The sequence below is a fragment of the Augochlora pura genome, chromosome 10 (genome assembly GCF_028453695.1).
Source record: "Augochlora pura isolate Apur16 chromosome 10, APUR_v2.2.1, whole genome shotgun sequence".
Taxonomy (NCBI): Eukaryota; Metazoa; Arthropoda; class Insecta; order Hymenoptera; family Halictidae; genus Augochlora; species Augochlora pura.
In genome coordinates, this window is record NC_135781.1 from 28,959,777 (window position 1) to 28,979,933 (window position 20,157).

At 41.5% G+C, this 20,157-nt stretch overlaps 1 protein-coding gene across 1 annotated transcript in view; it reads left to right on the forward strand.

Annotated features, from left to right (window-relative positions):
- The first annotated feature begins 5,336 nt into the window (after positions 1-5,336).
- Positions 5,337-20,157, forward strand: part of LOC144475888 (opioid-binding protein/cell adhesion molecule homolog) — a 186,355-nt gene continuing 171,534 nt past the window's right edge. The window contains exon 1 of the mRNA XM_078192287.1: positions 5,337-5,460. Within this exon, the coding sequence (XP_078048413.1) occupies positions 5,337-5,460 (124 nt within the window). The remainder of the gene's footprint in view (positions 5,461-20,157) is intronic.

Sequence of the window (20,157 nt, forward strand, 5' to 3'; positions counted from 1 at the left end):
AATTTGCAGAGGATGTTAACAGAAGCATGAGGTACAATACTTGCTTGGCAATATGCAGTTCTTCAGGACGATAGCAATCCCCGAAAGATAATACGCGCTTTTTCTATTACATCTTGGAAACTTTAATGAGTACGGAAAAAAATTGTAATGAAAATTTAATGGATTTTAATGTTCGCGCAGGTGATCCGGGTCACCCCCGATTACGTGAACGGCATTTTGAAGCTGCTATTAAAATAGAATCTCCTCGTTAGTTATTAAATGAAACAAATTTGCCCGGGATTCGCGGGATGCGACGAGATTAAAGGAATGCTACAGTAACAGGCCACGATCATTTTCTCTTTCTATGAAAAATCTGAGTGCTTTCAACCTGGTCGTATTCAATTTATTGGGAGGTTAACCGTGCACTGTAATAGATCTCTGATATTAAAATTGCCGGATTTAATTGTTTACAGTTGATTGCATCTACGCAGATTTCTCGTGGCTTTTTGTCTTTGAACCTGGCAATTTGCTTCGTGCGGTTTAAATTATTTTAACGTTGTTTCAAGGTTCAAGGTTATAGTGCAGCAAATTGTTAAATTCGTCTCGGCACCAGCTAGGATACTATCGAGTCAAATGTTAACTCCGACGCCATTTTAACTCCGAATCCAAAATAGTTATGGACGACCTATAGTATACCTTTAGAAATAGACAGATTTGACAATGTAAAAATATTTCTATTTAACATTATACAACAATCTTGGTTATATAATAATCTCGAGTGTTACTATAGAGTCACCAAAGGGTTGCAAAATGTTGACATTAAAAAAATCTGGGTGAATATTTTATAAAGAAAAATTGGTTCTCGCGAGTTCCTTGATTTTAATTTGTAGAAAACCGAATAGCGACCAACCTCTGTTCGAAACATGTTTTCGCTAAATTGTCGGGACCGTCCGAAAAATGGTAGTTTGTTCTGAAACTCGGTAGAAATGTTCAGTGACGAGCGTTGAAGGCCGGCACGCGGCCGTTAAAAGTTCGGTCGGCCATTTCTTAAAAATCACAGGAAGTTAAAAGTAGCCAGAAGTAGCACTTGAGATAACCATTCATTTCCTTCCCAACAATTTCAACTTCCCCGCGAAAGAAGCCCCAAGTTTGACATAACCTGACGTTACTTTTCATAAGCCCTCTCAATGTCACAACTATTACGAACACCGTATTGTTTCTAAATACATTAAAAATTCGTCGAGTATTTTATCCGTATCGAAAATAATATTTATCTTCCCTTTCCATTGTATTTTCATAATACCGACGCTTACATCCTTTCAATGAAGTATTTTCGCGCGCAAGTTTATACGAACGTTTCTCATCTATTTGACATCACGGTACAAGTTTTGGACCCAACCTTTTCCGCGCGCCCCTATGTAAATACGGGAGTTCAAAAATTGGATTTCTGCCACAGGCTCCTTGTGCCGACCATCGTGCAACGGAGCCGGCATCGCTGTCCCTATAATCCCAATAATAGCGAAATAAGAAATCCCAGTGCGGCGCCTCGATAGCCGATAATTCCACCGATGAAGAACAATCGTTCGATCTGGAAATATTCTCGTATCGGCGGATCATAATTTGCCCGGGCTCCGTAATGGACATTGTAACGAAGGTCTTGCGTTAATTGAGGATGATTGATACGCCGCGGGGAATGGAAGGAATCGGTGGGAACAATTGCAGGGTTCATGAGCGCGAATGCAAAATATGGTGGTGCCGAGGTTGAGTAAGTAGTCGAGGGAGCACGGTCGATTGGCTTCGGAATCGACGAAAGGAAAAAGGTAGAAGAGAGAATTTTCGCTCGTACTCGAGGATTCAAGGGCTAGCGTGATACTGGCAGGCGTTAGTCGTGCAGCAGGGGGGTTGCAAAAGCGCGAGTGCCGTGGGAAGAGGACGGCAAAGCGGAGAGAGGAGAGGAGAGGCGAGAGGAAAGAGAGGCTCTGTGCTGGCGGCAGGAGGTACGAAGAAGAGGAAGTGAAAGGGACGGAGAAAGGAGGACCAGCATCGTCAGAAGTTGGAAGCTACAATGGCAGTGTGTCTTCTGGCGCCTTCGAGTCTCCTAGACACGCCTTCCAACATGGGCATCCGCAAGAACTTATCCTCCACACGGCGTCCCTCCATATGCCACGATTCTGTAATCCGCGCCTTCTGAAGGATCATTACTCACCCTCTCGGAGATTTTGTCGCGCGTAGGCGTGGAGACACAGATTACAAGCGTATTTACACGTTACTTTCAGGTGCGCCGTGCACTAAACTGCCGATAACCTTTTTGCGACGGGCAGTCCCTCACGTCCTTTCAACGTCTAATCGCGGCGCGATCTCGTCCACGACTTTTACCCCGTCCTTTTTTCTCGAGGTTAATTAACCCATTAACGCCAGGCGTTTCACTGAGATTGCCGCCACAATATTTCCTACGGCATTTTCATCTCGATTCGTTGAGAAATTAACCTTCCAGGGACCACGAAAGAGGTCGCTCGGAAGAGAAACCAATCGCGCCAGTTCGAATACCGCGAAGCTATATACTTGTGTTAATCATGGCACGCATATATCTGGGTCATTATTCGTCTGCGGAATTATGGATTTGTGAAATAAGTGAGCAGGTGAAACACAGAACGTAGAAACGTGGAACACAGTTCTATTTGACTTTGTTTCGTTGTGCAAAGATTCACGGTCATCGCTTATACCTGCGTCGAGCAATATTAAAGTTGTATAGTCAGGTAAATGGTGCTGCAGCATATTCGCAAAATTCGACAAGATTGGTCCGATAGACTGTTTCCAACAGATTCGCGAGAGTTCGAAAATTTTCAGCTGTTCTATTTCCCAGGAAACTCGCGGTCTCCCACTTTAATTAATTTTAAGTTATTAACTGCTCGACTCAATAAGAGTGTTAATATTGACACCGAAGCGATACGTTCGAAGATATTTAAAACAAAACTGGCAAGGGAGAATTTTAACAAATTTAACTTCGACTGCCGTAAAATGATTAAAACTGTTCACTGCTAAAGAATTGAAAAATTGTTAGAGGTATAAACGGAAGTTTCAACTAAACAGAATAACGTACACCTATAACGTGTGCCAACGTGCACGTTTAATGGGTAAACATGCAGGTATAATTAAGAGTAAAGAGCTATTTTCAGAATTTTCGATTTTCGTCGGCATTTACGTCGTCTACCGTGCCTCGGTAACTTTATTTCTATATAATGCGGACAATATACTTTGACCCGATGGTGTGTGCACGATTTATGGCGACATATAACGGGAGCCTTCAATACACGTATAATCCTGATCGTTTCGCATTTATAGGTCTCTTCAGTTCGGCGGGAACATGATTAATATCGCTTAACGATCTACCCGTAATCACAATAGACGTAGCCCCGATGATCCCTAATCTTACAATTAGTCATTAAGTTCACCATAGTCCCACGTTGATTGAATAATCGACATTCCTTGTCAGCGGATGATTACTCGGAATATTGCGCGCGGAAATATTTCCTCGAACGTGCCGGATTGACGGACCTTAATCGAAACATAAAGTTAGGCCGGGTTACATCTATTTACCGATTAATTAGCATCATTTAAATGCGATTGTTAACTCGATGACGAATTGTTTCGTGATCGACGTTTGTTAACAACCTCAATTTAGAATATAATTACCGCGCGCAGCTGGTCAATCATAATTTGCCGGATTTCGAGTGGAGATCTGTCCATATGGTTTTTATTACGCGTTCGAATTATTAATAAATCTGTTACACGGACAATGATATTAAAAGGGTACATTGAAGAATATATATATTCTTTTATTTCCATGTTCTCTCGAATATCTATGTAGGCGCAAGTAAAATGAAGCGAACGGATATTACTAAAAGCTTGTCAACTTAACTAAAAAAACGAACGAAGTTCTCGACTCTATTTAATCTTGGAAACACGTCTTTTTATCTCGACAAATTATGTCGCTGCACGATACAAGCGACAAGCCCAATCTATTGACCAGTTCTCCACCTGGTTTCACGTCAATCTTCAAAGAAAACTCCCTAACTTTGTTTCCTGTTTACCTCGAAACTTTATGTATTCGTTACCCAAAGTAGTACAAAAATAAAATTTATTCGCCGGAGTTCCTAAACAGCAAGTTAATCCTAGAAGAACTACGAACGGGGGGGGTTCAAGAACCTTCGCGAGCATGCTAACTACGGAATATTAAAAACATGTTGTCCCTCCGCTCTAGAATGCAATATACCTAACATTTGTTTCGGTATAAAGTAATACAAGATTTCATTTCGATGTAAAATAATATAACATTACATCCTACTTTGGCTCAAATTTCTTATTAAAATTCCATGAAAACCACTGTTCATAACAAATTCATTGCGATATTACCGAATAATGGAACAGCATTGTTTTGAGAACTAAAATCAAATAAAATGAATGCCATCAGTAAACATGCTTTCGCTTGAAATTGCTAAAAAATTCAATTGCTAAATTGCTAAATTTTTTGTACTGAATGAATTCTGCAGAATTACAATTGAATTAATCAAAGAGCAATTTATAATTCAAATCGCCCTTCAATTACAATGTAATTCGCAATTGAATAGACGCACAATTACAAGGTGCTAAGTAATTTAATAACATTAACCACGAATTACAGTGTAATCAAATATTCCACGTAGATTCGCCCGTTCTTAAACAAGTACCGCCATTTTGGTAACGCGCTGTATAAAGATATACAGTATAAACAAATGAGCCAGTAGAACGGCTTATCGTCGAAAACGCTAACTACCTTAATGGCGTACAATAAGGGTCGGAGATACCCTATCAGATTCCCAAAAGCTAGAGCATCACAAACACGCAGGCGAACATTTGTTTCCGGACTTAGTCCTCTGTTTACAGCGCGATGCATCACCAGAACTGCGTCCCGGAAGAGTGTCGTACCTCGCGGCCCCTTGAAGCCACCCGGACCAGTAACTCGCCGACGAAAGATGGCACAGACAGCGTTCTACAGGTGCTTCGACCGGTTAACAAGCAAGCAAAGCGTTTGCTTGAAACGCAGCCCGGGCGCAGCGATAATTAATCGTCACCTATTGATAAGAGATAAGTGAGTGGGATTAAGAGAGCGTCGCGGCACGAGAGGCGGCGAGGTGTGCGAGGGGGTGGTTCGTCAGGGGTAAGTTGAAGAGTTAGAAACCCGTGTGACGCGCGGTGCGCACGCGCGTGGCGGGAATGGGAAGGGTGGGAGAAAGGGAAACATGCTCACGGAGTTCGCGCTCGGCGAAACCCTCAGTCGGGATGCCGGTCGCGTATCCTGCCGTCGATTTGGTACCGTGATGATCAGTGAACGTGTGAAGTGTGTTCTGGGGACCACCGAGAACCGGTCGCGGTTCCTGACCACGGTTTTCCTAATTACGGTGTTTACCAGGAGTGCCTGGACCGACAACTCCACCGGTTCCGGTGAGTGGGAATTTCCTTAAATTGCGATCGAGAATCGGTGAACGTGCGGGGCGTCGATTTGGCGGCAAAAATCCGCAATGGTGGCCGTTTAGCGGTCCTGGAATCATTTTTATTGTGTCCGGGGTATCCGGGTCAGGTAATTGTATCGGTTTGTTTCGGCCGAGGGGACCAAGTGATAAATACCGAGTGAAAGTGAGTTATCAGAAAGCTTAGCCTGGGAAGGCTAAGCAACGGTCTAAATGGCGAGGACGGGATGCGGCTACTAATGGGGCAAGACAAGCGACCACTAAGCGGGCACCTCTGCGTTTCCTAGAGTTACTGACGGCGGACTCCGAGGATGGAGGACTGTTCTGGGAAGTTTATTGTATATTGTTCGAGTCGGTGTCTTGTACGGCATCTTTCTGGTGGGCAGTTTACGGTGGAAATATGTGGCTACGACGTGGACCTTTAATGGCAGCTCAGGATCTTGCGTCGGATCGATTTTCTCTATACTGATTATTTTTATTGCAACTTTCATTGCAAATGTGAAGCTTTCGTAACCTATTTTTAGAACGGTTTTCATGGTGTCCGTAGAATGATCTAGTTATTGATCCTGGTGAATGGGATACGATTTTAGGATACGTATCGAGTGCATATAAAATAAAAATATTACACGCTAATGATGCTGTTAATCATTTCTAAAATACATTTATCTGTGGAAACAAACGATTTCGTTAACAATTATGTTCCGTGTAATATATCTGAATCTCTATTGTTTGGATATATTATTGTTTATGCATTTGGTTGATTATTTGAGGGTACAGAACATTGTTTGGCACTAGTGGGAATTTTTATACAATCCCCCTGGTATAAGAGGATACATAATTTATTGACATACTTTATGGTGATAGGAGGGGATAAGGAATATTTCACTGTAGCCTTAGACGGAAAACAAATTCTTTCGTGAACTATGTGATGCTGTTTGCGTTTCTAGAACTAGCTTCCATGTCTCCTTCGTCAGATTTTGATGTAGTGGCTGTATATTTTGCTGAATTTTAATATTGTTGCAAACCCCGCCTTCTTTCTATACGAAAGCATCGCGTTGCTTTTATTATCAATATCCTTAGAAAGTTCAACAAATTGAGAGCTTTCCATTGCTGAATTAAAGTAGAGCTTCTCTTGTATGATGATTCCGATGCCACTCTCCCATAGTTTTCATTTGCTAACTCTTATTATCGATGTCTTCCGCAAAAGTTCGATGAATCAGAACTTTCCAAGGTTGATTTAAAGTAGTCCTTTTCGTGTTTGATTCTTTGGGTGCTGCCTCTTCAGTTTTTTCATCTAACAACACTTTATTATTATTACTAGCAATATTATTAGCGAATTTATTAAATTCATGATTTTTTTAAATTGGCGAGATCTAATAGCATATTTGTTTTCTTTTTACAATAATTAAACGTTTATTTGACGGAGAAACCTATTTTTTAATTCTAGCCTGTTTTAATTTAATTGTTTAAATGTTTAATTTAATTATCGCGATGGTCAATCTTTTACTTGACGAAGAGTACTTTTCTTTAATTCTAGCATCTTTTTACATCAAAAGAAACGTATAAATACACGGAATTTTTATTTTTTTCGTATGACGAGTAATCTTTTAGTCGATGAAGGAAATATTTTTTATTTCTAGTATTTTCTTGAGTGCAAGGAAACGTGTGATTTAAGAAGATCTAGCAACTACTTTTCTTTTCCTTTTACGATGATTAATCTTTTACTCGACGAAAAGACCGTTCGTTAACGTCAGTATTTTTAAAAATTCATTATAATGCATTTAAATGCATACTTTATTTTTTACAATGTATATGTAAAGGAAGTCCAGCAGCATTTCTATTTCTTTTAAACAATGTGCGGTCTTTCAGTCGACGAAGAAGATTTTTCTTTAACTCTGACATTTTTCTAAAATGACGTACGAAATCGAGAATTTTCAGGAAGATCCGCAGTCTATACTACCAATATCCTTAGTCAATTTTCCGAATTCAGAAAATTCCGTACTTGGACCGAGACAGTGCATTCTACTTTTCTCTCCGAGGATTCTGGCAGCGCTTCCTCCATCCGTAGCTCCATGGGGGTGGGCCAGAACGACCCCATATTCATCGAGCGAGGGTAAAAATTCGAATCACTGATTCCGTCGCTCTGCCATCATGCTACTGCCGCACGTGGCCAGCGGTATGCGTGATATTTCAACGATTTCGACCATGCTCCTCGAACTATGCCTTTCGCGTTCGCAACGATTTCACACCACCGTGTGAAAATATTTGCCTTCCCGGCCAGAAAGAACGGACCGTTCGAGCGTTCGCGCTGCCGAGATTAACGCATGTATGGTATTAAAAAAATGGTGCGCGAACGTAAAATCGCGGGCCGTTTTGTTCCCTATGGTTCTCTATGCCCGTAAAACTGTGATTACCGAAGTTAAGTGGCGAAATATTTTTTTTGACCACACGCCCGCCCGCCCGCGTATAGAAATACCAGATTTTTTACCATTCCGCGCGGCGACGCATCGGCAGGCCGGAGCTTTTAAAAAGGGAATTGCGTTTTTACGGTGATTGCATCGATATGGCCGGGGGAGAGAAAAAAAGAGCGAATGTAAACACGCTCGAAGGGAATTTCGTTGACATTCATTAAAACCATGACTTGCACGTTTGATGTTCGTTCATCGCATAAATCGTCGCACCACTGTTTAGCGTCGTTTCGGGAATTCACGTCGCTGAATCGGTCCGCGCGGTGCGTTTACAATGCTTTTGAACCGGGTGTTAGAACAGCCTCGATCCTAATGGGCACTTTGTCGAGTCGACTCTCGGGCAACAACACTCGCGCAACAAAACTTTTGATATTCAAAAGATGCGATAATCTTTTCTCGTCCGCTCTCCAAGTACCTCCTACAAGCTTATTCAAACTGCTCATCGAATTCTGAAATTATGCTAAAGTTTCGTTGCGATGTTTGAAAATTAAAATATCTCTCGTTCGTCAAACTGGAAACTAAAATTGAAGAATGTCTCATGTGACATTTTAAAATCAACGCTCGTTGAAGTGCTAAATTATGCTAAAAAATGTCCTGCGCGAGGTTTGATGTAACGATCAGGGAAACAAGTACAGATTTGCAGAAACTTGTTTCTCTGTAATTTAAATCAATTCGACACGCTTCAATTAATATTTTAAATTAATTCGACACGTTTCAATTGATATTTTAAATTAACTCGACACGTTTCGATTGATATTTTCAATTAATTCGACAAAGCATATGTTCAGTGATACATTTTCCATTTAAGTATTTATAAGAAATAGAGTTCGTCGAAATTTGTAACAATGGAATCTTAAGTGCAGTTTAAAGTTGTCGTTACATTCTAATCAATTTTTTTCTCGAAGAATTCTGTTAGACGTCCGAAAATGTATAAAATGTTGTATAAAAATTCGCAGTTTGATCATTATTACTGCTCTATTATGTGCACTGATTCAGGCAGAACAATGTGCATTTCCTGTGCGCAGAGCGTAGGTTCCATGGACGCATTATAGTCCACTGTCTCTAAGAAAGATTGTATCTAGGATTAGGGTACATTGGCGTTCATAATGGCTGTCTATCGTTCCAGTGCCGTAACGTTTGCATGACAGGAGTCTGATGGACGTCTATTGTGATCGCCGATGCAGATCTCTGGCTTCGAAAAACGGGTTCCACTAAATACATGCACTTTCCCGGATTAACACGTCCGCTGGAAAATATATACATATGTAACGTGCCGCACGCGGAAGTGTGTTTACGCGATACGTGATCATATACATTATAAACAATTATCAGGTAGTCGCTCGAAACTGGATTATCAAAGAGACGCATTAACTTGTTAATTAGATCATTTTCCGACCATCAATATCCAGCTACGCACGTTTCATTATATACGAAAAACGTCGAAATTATTAAACATGTTTATAACTGTTTTAGCCAATTCGAATGCTATGACAGTGATTGAAAATTAATTAAAAATTAATGAATTACCTGATTCTTAGTCTGTGGAAATCGACACGAATATTGTCGGATACTGGTAAAAGTATGTATAGTTGGCACTACTTGGAGTAGTATCATCGAGATTATAAAAAATGTAGTTACCAATAATCAGCTGACTTCCTAGCTGTAAAGACCTAGTTGAATGCGGTTAATTAAGCGGAACAAATATTGCGAGATATTTCGTCTCATACCGAACGTATCCACGGATCGTTGTGATAGAAATGATACGAAAGCAGTAAATACACGGTATAGATATCAGATTGAAACATTTCCTGTTTAGGAAGCGAGGCGATTGCATGACGGTAATGGGGCTCGTCTTCCTAGGTCAACAGGTTAAATTTCCATTAATGATATTTACAGAAGTTGACTACATCCGTTTCGACGCGGCGAATGCGGTGATCATCGCTGTCCAAGGCTGTTTTGTAACGTCTCGCTCGTGATATGTTGCCCGCGATGTATGTACACTCGCTAGAAATGCAGTCTCCGCGTTGTTATCGGCGAACACAATCACGTGCATTTTCGAGATTTCGCCCAGAACCGCGCGTATACAGCCTGCAGAAATCTCGCTCTATGCGCGCTGCGCGCCTTACCATACGTTTCTCCCCCCTCCCAAACTGCTTTTTCGTGCAACAAGATCTACCGTTCTCTTTTATACCGATGTTTAGTGCCCGATCTCTTATTCTACCTTTTTCCAGCCTTAATACGCGGTTTTCGCGAACTATATACCCGTTGTCCCGCCCGAAATTGCATTCACCCTTTAACCCACCGACGGCGGCCTTTCTCTTTACAATTATAAAGCCCGCGACCGTTCGCAGTTTTATTTATGAATTCCTTCAAATGTATTTCCGTGCGTACTTCCCGTAAACCGATCGATCTCTCTGCTATTTTTAATATAACCTTTTAAGTTAACCGTTTAAGTTATATCTTGTACCAGTCCTGTTGCAGACAAACTCGATTATAGGGTGTGTATTGTCAGAGCGTAGTATATGTTAGTGTAAAATTTTTTGGGCCTTCTAGAGTTAATTTACGGTTTTCGCTCTATAGTGAAATTTATTTATATACTTCTCGTAAAGCAATCGACAATAGGTCCCGCGACGTCCGAGTCGGGGGATTTAATTTTCGTTGCTTAATATCGCCCGTTCCGTCAGAAGCATTGGCGAAAAGAGCGCGGATGTATTTTAATTAAGTTAATCAAAGACTGCGTCGAGAACGAGGACAATAGAATGCATCCGCCGGCAAATAAGGAGACGCAAAGAGGTTTCGATTTGTGAAATCTAAGACTCTGCGCACGGTAGCTAGATTTCGATGAAGTCACTTGTAGAACGTACATATTGAAAGCGGATGATTCAATTAATATAAAAGCAAACGCAACGGCACGAAGAAAATTAGATTTAAGAATCCCGATTTTATCGAACCTGCTCTCTCTCTCTCGAGAGAGAGAGGTCTATAGGAAACGGTTTCTCTCGGTGAAATTAGCAAAGTGATTTCAGTAGTTAGCAGTGCATCGCGGTGTAGCACGAACGCGATCGTTCCCGAAGAAAAATCATGTACGCAGCGGGCGGATCGTAAGTAGAAACGTTATTCTTTTTATAAAAGTTAAATACGTAAAAGTTAAATTAACTCTAAATCCGGCACGTTCCGCTTAGATTTAAGCCGGGATCGCAGTACGGGGTTGGCCGTGCTTGCCGCACCCCCCCCCCTTTACAGAGTGTAAATAACGTAAGAAAGTTTCCACTCGGCTCGTACAAATTTTGAAATGACCGTTGACACGTTGCCTCTTGCGCGGGAATTAACGGCGGAATTTACGTTCCGCGACACGGGTTTGCCCGCGATTAGGATAATTATACTATTGATTTTTTTTTAACGCGAATTCGAGACTGCCTTCGAAAGTCGGGAGGTGAACAGCTGCCTTTTCATTACACGGTCGACCTCGTCAAAGGGCTCGATTTGCATAAATATCCTTATGCCACCGTTCGCAATTATTCAGTTAAGGAACAACGGTGAAATTCAATTCGGTCTCCCGGTTCACGGGCTCGTAAGTGTTTGAACATTTTCCGACTTTTCTGAGAAGCATGAGTTTATTATTTTAATCGAAACAGCCGAGCTTTGCTGATCGATAGACTGTGAATTTCAAGCATTTATTACAATAATGAGTATCTCGGAATGGAAAGAATCGAAGACGCAAGAAGAATTTTAAAATATTATTCCGTTACTTGCTCTCTGTTAACATTATTAAAAGAAGAAATACATTTTTTATCCAAGCTTTTTATGAAATGGATAGGAAAGTGTTTATCTTGCACAGAGATCCGAAAGCCTGCTTATTAAAATGATTAATTTTAATTTATCATGGCAATTTTGGTAACAATGAAGAACGATAAAATAGCGTTAGATTTCATCGTTATTGATTCGCACAATAAATCGCGTCGCACTCGAGTTTCTTTAGATCAAACTGATTACATGGGAAACGTATCTGGACAAACGAGAATTGTAATAATAACGGAGGAGAGCATTTAATCGAAGTTCTACCGTAGATTCCGCGAAACCTGCGAGCATTCGCGGCTGACAATAGCTACGTATAATTCCATCGAAACCGTAAAAAACGATATTTGTCGGGCAATAATTGCGGCCTGTTATTAAAAACCCGTTCACCGTCACGGCTAATGAAACACGCGCGGTTTCGAGGCGATAGTAAAATTTTCATGACGCTAGCGTATTAACGAATTTATTAATGTATCGCGCGCGCGCGCGAAGCGTGGAAAAGCGTTCAGCGATTGTTCACGGGAAATTAACGGGACTTAATGATACGATTAAAGTCCGCCGGCACAACTGTATAATTGTATTACACGATATAATATTCCAAATCTCTGGCGGACGGGTGTTAGTGTTCCACGGTAATTGTAGGTAGAGGTTCCCCGGGCATTAAGTAAATTGCGACCCGGCGGGTAGAAAGAAAATCGAGCATAATGCGTGTGCCCTAAACGGCGTGCCTATTATGCGATAGTTTATAGCGGCCGTGCGAGCCCGCACGACACTCTAATATTAAACGGATGACAACGAAATTATTTGACTGGTAGTTTATTCCTCGCATGCTACAAACCCATTCCGCGGGGCAACGGTGCACACCGTGTGGCAGAAGCGTGCATGCAAAATGAGAGGAGGCCATCAGTCTGATTCAGCCTATCGGCAATTTCACAAATTCAAGTCCGCGCAGAGAGTATTATCAATCGGAATCTAATTCATACAAACGCGTACAACCGTTACGCTCCACGAATTTCCGCGGGCGCGCACACGCACACACACACACTCGATTGAAACAAACGGCTCCTATTATGTTTGCTCGGGCAATAAGATTTCACTGTGGTGACAGATTCCGCTGTTAGGAATATACTTTATGGGTTCAGATATTTCTACCCGTAACCAGGGAAATTCTTCGGTGAATTCAGAATTATGATCAGATGCAGATTTATTACCTGCTTAAAAAAGTGCATTTTTAACGTCATTTTAAAGTTGCGAATAGTGTGAGGTTTCGGCTGATGATTTTTATGCGCAGCGAGCATTGTCCGGACTAATTACAAAAATTAAGGAGTCAAAAGCGATGCAACAGTATTTTGAAATTCTTTAGTGCTGTGTATTTGGTCTACTCATTTTTTATTCATAAAATTTGTAATCTAGTAGTGTTATATCATAAATAATTTTCTTCGTAGTGCATAAAATCTTAGAACATTTTCTTCAGGTTCTTAAAGCTATTTTTCGAGTTAAGTTTCAATTAATTTTTCGATGAAAGTCCAGCTACATTGAACTTCTATTATTTTTGTATAAATAATTTATCATTTTCATATTATCCACCGAGATTTTAATAGTTTATCAAAATTGATGGTAGCCACGAATTTCGTATGCTACAAATTAATTTAAAGCAGACATTAGTTCCGATCAAATCTACCCGCTGGAATCAATTCACGCTTGTTCGATACTAAGTGCCAAAAATCGATGAAGTGAGACATTGATCGCTACTATGGTCCAATTATCATCGAGTCAGGAGTAATCTACGATGGAAGTACCACGCACGGCGGTCCTATCCTATTAGCATATCAAGCGGGATAATCGAACGATCACCTGCTGCGGAGCTCTATTAAAAGCGTAATGAATCGCGCCACAGGTTTTATATAATTTCTGCCAGACGAGCGGCGTTCGCATAATTACCGTTCGGGTCGTCGGCGCAAGGAAAAGTTGAAATCTGGCAATCACGAAACGTCGCTCGAGTACGGGGATTGAAACATTTTCATGATAATCCTCTTGGTCGGTTCTAGATTAAGCTGAAACACATCTCGCTGCAGCACTTCAGCACGCTGTCAAATGCAAATACCCACGCGTTCTTGTACACTAACTCGGAGTCGCTACTGCGTTGAAGGAACCTCCGGTGTGTTTGAAGAGACAGGCGGCAACAATGGCGTGCGTGACAACGTAACCTTTCAATCAACATCCCTCACGCCTCTTTGTTCATTCGATCTTATCCGATCTCTATTCACGCGGGCCGACGCCCGGAACGTTTTTAAAGAAATACGAATTCCTGACGGCGTCCGTGAAACTTCTGAATAGACTGCGGATTTATTCATTTATGGCACTTCTGGCGCGCTAAAACTAGGTATAGTTTGGTATAGATCGACCGATAGAGTTTAATGAGATTCCTGCCTTTTCGGGGGGGGCGTGATCAAAATTCTAATAGCGCGGGGACAGTTCTCGGCGGTTCTAATACCAATGCGGTCGACAAAAATCACTTTGCATATAGGTTTCAAACGAACTATTTTATGACAATAGCAACGTTAATTAATCTGTCGGTAATATTGCTATCTTGGAATTGATTGCTTTCATATAGTGGTGAATGTTAATAAAGAATAATAATGCTCCTTGTCTCTCATACTGAGGAAAATGTAAGTTACGCCACTATGATTGTAATCCACTTGAAAATAAAATTCTTTTGAGTTAGCTGCGAGACACAAGAATAAATATAAAATATATAGTACATTCAGAAGAGTTGATGAACATCTTAAAATTATATTAACTCTAGAACCGCCTCTAAAATCCAACATAACCTAACATGTGTCAAAAACAGCACATGATCCACAGTTTCGGTTCCGCTGAAATATCTGAAACCAATCTTTGCTGCGCGAAGAAGTAAGTGCGCACTGTCAGAAACGACTCTAAGTGCTCGCAAAAACTAGACGGCGCTCTAAAAGAGCGTTTCGCGCGGCGTCTTCGCTAAAAATCTACGAGATATCTTGCCCGGCTGAAAGGAAGCTCCCTACATGAAATTATTAAATTATAAAGTAAAAGTACATTTAGTTTGGTTAGCAGCACCTGGGATGCAACCCCTCGCATTTCCGTTTACAAAATAAAAAGGGCGCGAACCGCCGGCAACGGCGGCCGGAGCTGGATAAATTGCGGCCGTCACCTTTTAATTAGATCACGCGGCTAAGGTGTAATGAAGATCTCGCTTGACTCGCTGTTGACAGTAAGGACGTCTGCCGGCTGCGCAGTTTTCCCGGCTGTATCGCGCCTGCTATCCAGCAATATTATATTATGATATTATGGACTGTGCTCGAAATTTCGCCGCAGCAGCGAATATTTTGCGGCGGATGGCTCGCGGCAGTATAATGCACGCAGCAGGTTTATGCGTTTGCTCACACCCGCGCGAAAAATGTCTCGTAAGCCGCTACACGTACGCCCCTGCGAATCTATTCGCTGGGAAAATGTTCGCGACAATCTCTTGCACTCCTTCAGACGATTGAAAGTTCCGTTTAAAATTGCATCAGTTTGAGCCGCGCGCCTTTTAATTAACAATTGCCGCGTCGACGATTTCCCGTATCAAATATTGGTTGCTTCGGCAAGAATTGACCTGTCTGTTTCGGAACGGTAACCAAAAATTTTCTCTGGGCGTTCACAGCCGCAAAATTCTTTCAGATTTCGGTAATTGTTGCGTCAGAGAGAATCTGTACGCAGCGACTGCTAACATTTATTTTTGGAAGCGGTTTCAACCTCTGGTTCGAGTGCATCCATGCCGTGGCTCAGACTGATCTGATCGCGTGTTCACTTTGATGTGCTAACGGCGAACCAATCGGACCGAGCGGATCGGCACACGCTATTCAAACCTTCATCCGCTTGATGCTCATCCGGGACGAATGCTCATTCTCAGATGAATACACGGCTTAATAAAAGGTATTGTCCAGCGAAAAAAATTATTCGACGGGTGACTTGCGTGTGCGTAATCGGCGCACGCCGCAAACAACGACAACGGCCTATCTAACGAAAAACTGGAACGCGCCGATGCAAGACAATTTATAGTTTCCCACGAATTAACGGCGATACCGTCGCGAAGCAACTCTATTATAATTGCAATACAATTTTGAACGGCGCTCTAATTTTTGCTCTCCAATTTTGTAGGACTGCGAAATGCAGAATGTTTGAATCAGTAATCACCTAGCTGCAAATTTTAGTACGATCATTGCACATGCAGTTTATAAAATATAAGAACATGTAGACGGTAATACAAAATTAATAATTTATCGCGAACGCGCATCGATCATTGGGAAATTTTCGGCTCCAATGAATTAATAACAGTGCTCTGATTTAGCTCGGTGAATTTTATAGATCGGATCCTATGAAATGCAGAAGGCTTGAAAAAATAATTGCCAGACTGCAGAATTTTCTGCACTTATTGCTTGCTGCGAATCTATAATACACCAGAATATTTGCACATGCCGATCAAGATGAATAATATCTTCGTCTTACGTAAGTTTCAGCGATCGAAAGACATATTTGATATATTGCTGGTACTGATAAAATTAGAAACGCGTAATTATGCCACGAACGTGCATCGAATACAGGAAAATTTTCCGCTCCAATGAATTAATTAGAGCTCTCTCTCTAATTTATCGAGTTCGCTAAATTCGTCTACGCTCTACGAAATTCAAGAGTAATTAAAGCATGCTGAGAACAGCTACTTACATTAACTGGCAGAAATTAGATCGCGTTTCATGTACGAGGGAATATTAAGATCCCAAGAAATGAATTCTTGGGCCGATTTATATTTATTCTATCGAGGTTTATTAGGATACGTAAAGGCCGCGAGTTGAAAGAACACGGACTGCGGGGGCAAGTCTTGGCATTTGAACTCGATGAATTTATTTAATTAATTAATGTCAGAGGTCACTCGTTCGTCCACCTCCCTCTTAATTTACGAGTGTTTCTCTTTCCATCGAGTTTCAAATTGGCTGCTACTTGAGATAGCCCTTCGCCAGACGTCCATGTTATTGATTTTAACATTTAATTACTCTCTTGGCAGGGCCGCCTCTCAATTCCTGATATTTTCGTCCTTAACTCCTCCGGATCGAGCGCATTTCGCGATTCCCTTTGGAAATTTCGGAGGCTCGCTTCTTTACGGCCGTCTTTGTTTTTAGTGCGTCCATTCACTGTCTCCGCAATATCATCGAGATTGGCATTGTAAAACTTTCGTCCGACATTTTTACGTTTTGGTTATATTTACTTTTCTGCTCAGAGAGGCAACGTAAAATCAATCTTTATTTATTGGACGGCCTGTGCACGCAATTCCATATAAATATTCCAAAGGGCGAATTTAATAAATCGAGTCGTAAAAATTTCAAATTATTCTCGTTAAACTATTTCTATGTTATTTTGTTATTATTTTGTAATTTGCTCTGAGTAACGGTTTCCTTGAATTAATTTCGTATTAACAGTAATCGCGGTGCAATCGAATTCCTATTTATCGAATACCGCGGCGATGTTAAATGTTCCACCTTTTTGACCAAAAAACGGCAACCATTCTCGCGGACGATTTTTCCAGGGTAAATCGCCGGGGTTAATAATTCTAGGCGATATAGTGCAGTCATTAGATTAGTCGGGAAAATACCATCTGGATTTTCGAGGGAACAGTCGTCGATTCCCGGAATTCTTTCCGCCATATAAGCGTTTCAGAAGGATGAAGCGATTTCGGGAACATCAGGAAGAAAAATAAAATTTACGAGGGTGCATACCCTACGGTGCCTTGCACGTGCCAAGAACTACTGTGCAGTAACCGTATGTTCTGCCTAGAGTCACGTAACAATTTACTAAGATCAATATCGCTTTCCATATTCTAACCAGATCCTGCGTGTGCTTGTTGTTCGAACGGAAAATCTGGACGCGACGCTGGTTCCGTCGACGGACGTTTCATCCGCGTTCCGATCGCTATTTAGATCCGGCCGATTGTTAGCCACCGCTAGTTGCACAGCTCGCCGAAGTGTCTTTCAACGGAATATAGTTTCCAACGGATAATAAAACGGCGAGCGTGCCGTAAAAAACGATTGTAAACGCTTTATTGGGAACTCGATAAGATTTAAGACACCTGCCACGACCCTTGGCTCGCTGATATTTCCAGCGATGCATTATTTAAGGAAACGCAACCTCCTTGCTGCGAGCCTTCTGTTACATAATGCTCGCGAACCTAAATATGTCGGGAAACCACGGAAATATCAGAAGGGACGGCGAGGCTGGAATTTATGGCGTTCTCGCGAGATAGTAGGGAATTTTTCTTGCTAATGATTCATTCGTCTAGTTATGCTTGTCATCTTTAGACCCTGGTAGCCCGCATCTGAAATCAGCTCGGTAATTGTCTACCAAATATTAATCTCGCAAAGAATTCGTCAAGAAATCGAGAACTATTCGTGATTGGACTTTCGCAGGACTATCGAGGAAATCCCATTAGATAGTTATTTATGCAGTATATTTATTGGCAAACTAGAATTGCAATAGTCGCATGATTCTGATCCTCTTGAACCGGGTATTAAACCTGCAGGTAACCCCAGAACAACACGATATTCCTGCAAAGCAATTTCGGTCTAACATGCTCGGAGAATTAAGGAAAACCCCGATGCAACATGATTTATGATTGAGGGGGTGCATTATTTAACCGTAATATACAAGCCTCAATTATTATTAGTGCTTTCGTAAAGGCTTTTTGGAACGTTTTAAAAGGGAATATAATTTCAACAATTCTTAGAATTAAATTCTATTGTAGTATTAATTTTTGTATTCATATCGCAATATCAGATCGATGCGATACGATAAATTACATAATCTTCCTTTTACAAGTGTTCAAATTTTGAATTAAAAACTTATACTACGAGATCAATATTTCTTACACAATACTTTTTCTAACGTCGTTCTATGCGAATCCAGATAATGATGGAACGAAAATTAAGAACTGACACTGCGGCAGTTTTCTGACTTTTCTGGAACTGATCTGATCTGAACAGCATGTACCGTGTACACGTATTCTGTGCATGTACCATCTGCATTGTACGTGTATTGTGTATGCTGGTTCACAGTGGACTCGAAGTTTTTGAGCATTTAGTATCAGTTCCCATCGAGGAAGTTTTCGTCGAACAAATTGAACCTGCAGCCACTCGATGAAGTCCGGGGATGTTAACCTACATTCCTGGATACAGCGGCGCGATTAAGACACACCACCATGGCGCACGGTTGGCACAAGGGCTCCCCGGTCCTTGATTTTTCGTAAGACCAGGCAATCTTGTTCCCGGGTATTTTCTTAGGCGATGTATAGATCATCCGAAGCAATCTAGCCGGTCTAGTCTGCGGCGCCATTATTGCGCGGGGGAAGATGAGTCGACGTCGTGCCCCGGGAAAATGTAACCAAATGATTTTGCGCTCGCGACGTCCGCCGGCGTAGGAGCCACGGCGAATCTAAATTCGTCAGGGTGCGCCGCGCCGTGCGCGACAAAACAAATCCCCTTGACGCCACAAATCTTCTGTCGATGCCAACAATGGCGGGGGGGCAACATTAATGGCACCCGGATAATGAACGGGAATTTCAGTAGCTCCGGGGCAAATACAATCGGCTATCTACCGATGATGAGAGTATCGGGCCAGTAAGAAACCGGTCGGTCGGTGTTATATGTATATAGGATGTATACGCTATATCTACAAGTTATCGTAGGAGCCATCGGAGTGTAGACGGTTTAATTAGATTTCACTCCCTGAGCGACTACAATTCCGTGTTCCGTACATATTGAACTCCAATATCTGATACTAAATTACTCTCGATATGCCAAAGAAGCGACCGTTGCGCATCCCGTCCAATCGGGAAAGTCGGCAAGTGGATTTTCCAGGCGAATTTGGCGCAACAGCTGCCCCGGCAATCATTCATGGCAGCGTTGTTCCTGCGAAGTTGCAATAGTTTGGCGGAATGGCATTTTGCAATTATTTAAGCGGAGCTACCCTTTCGGCGCTAACCCCATCATACCGGACGAGACGTCAAAGATTCCACATGTTTAATTGCAAAATTGTCGAATTTATGAAGACTCTGTCATCGGAAATGCATCTACTTTCATAAAAATAAAGGACGCATATTTCTTCAAGTTTTTAGCAATTTTTGATCATTATATATGTCCGACGAAAAATATAAAGTTATTCTCTCATCGTTGAAATTCAAGCAAAAATGCTATTAATTTTTGTTAATCCGTTCTTGTTTTATGTAGATCCGCTTATTCCATAAATGCATATATTTTCGCGAATCTAAATTGCAATATTATAGATGCATAGAAACATACAGTCACGCACAGATTTGATGTGGAAAGTTTTCACGTTTATCTGCG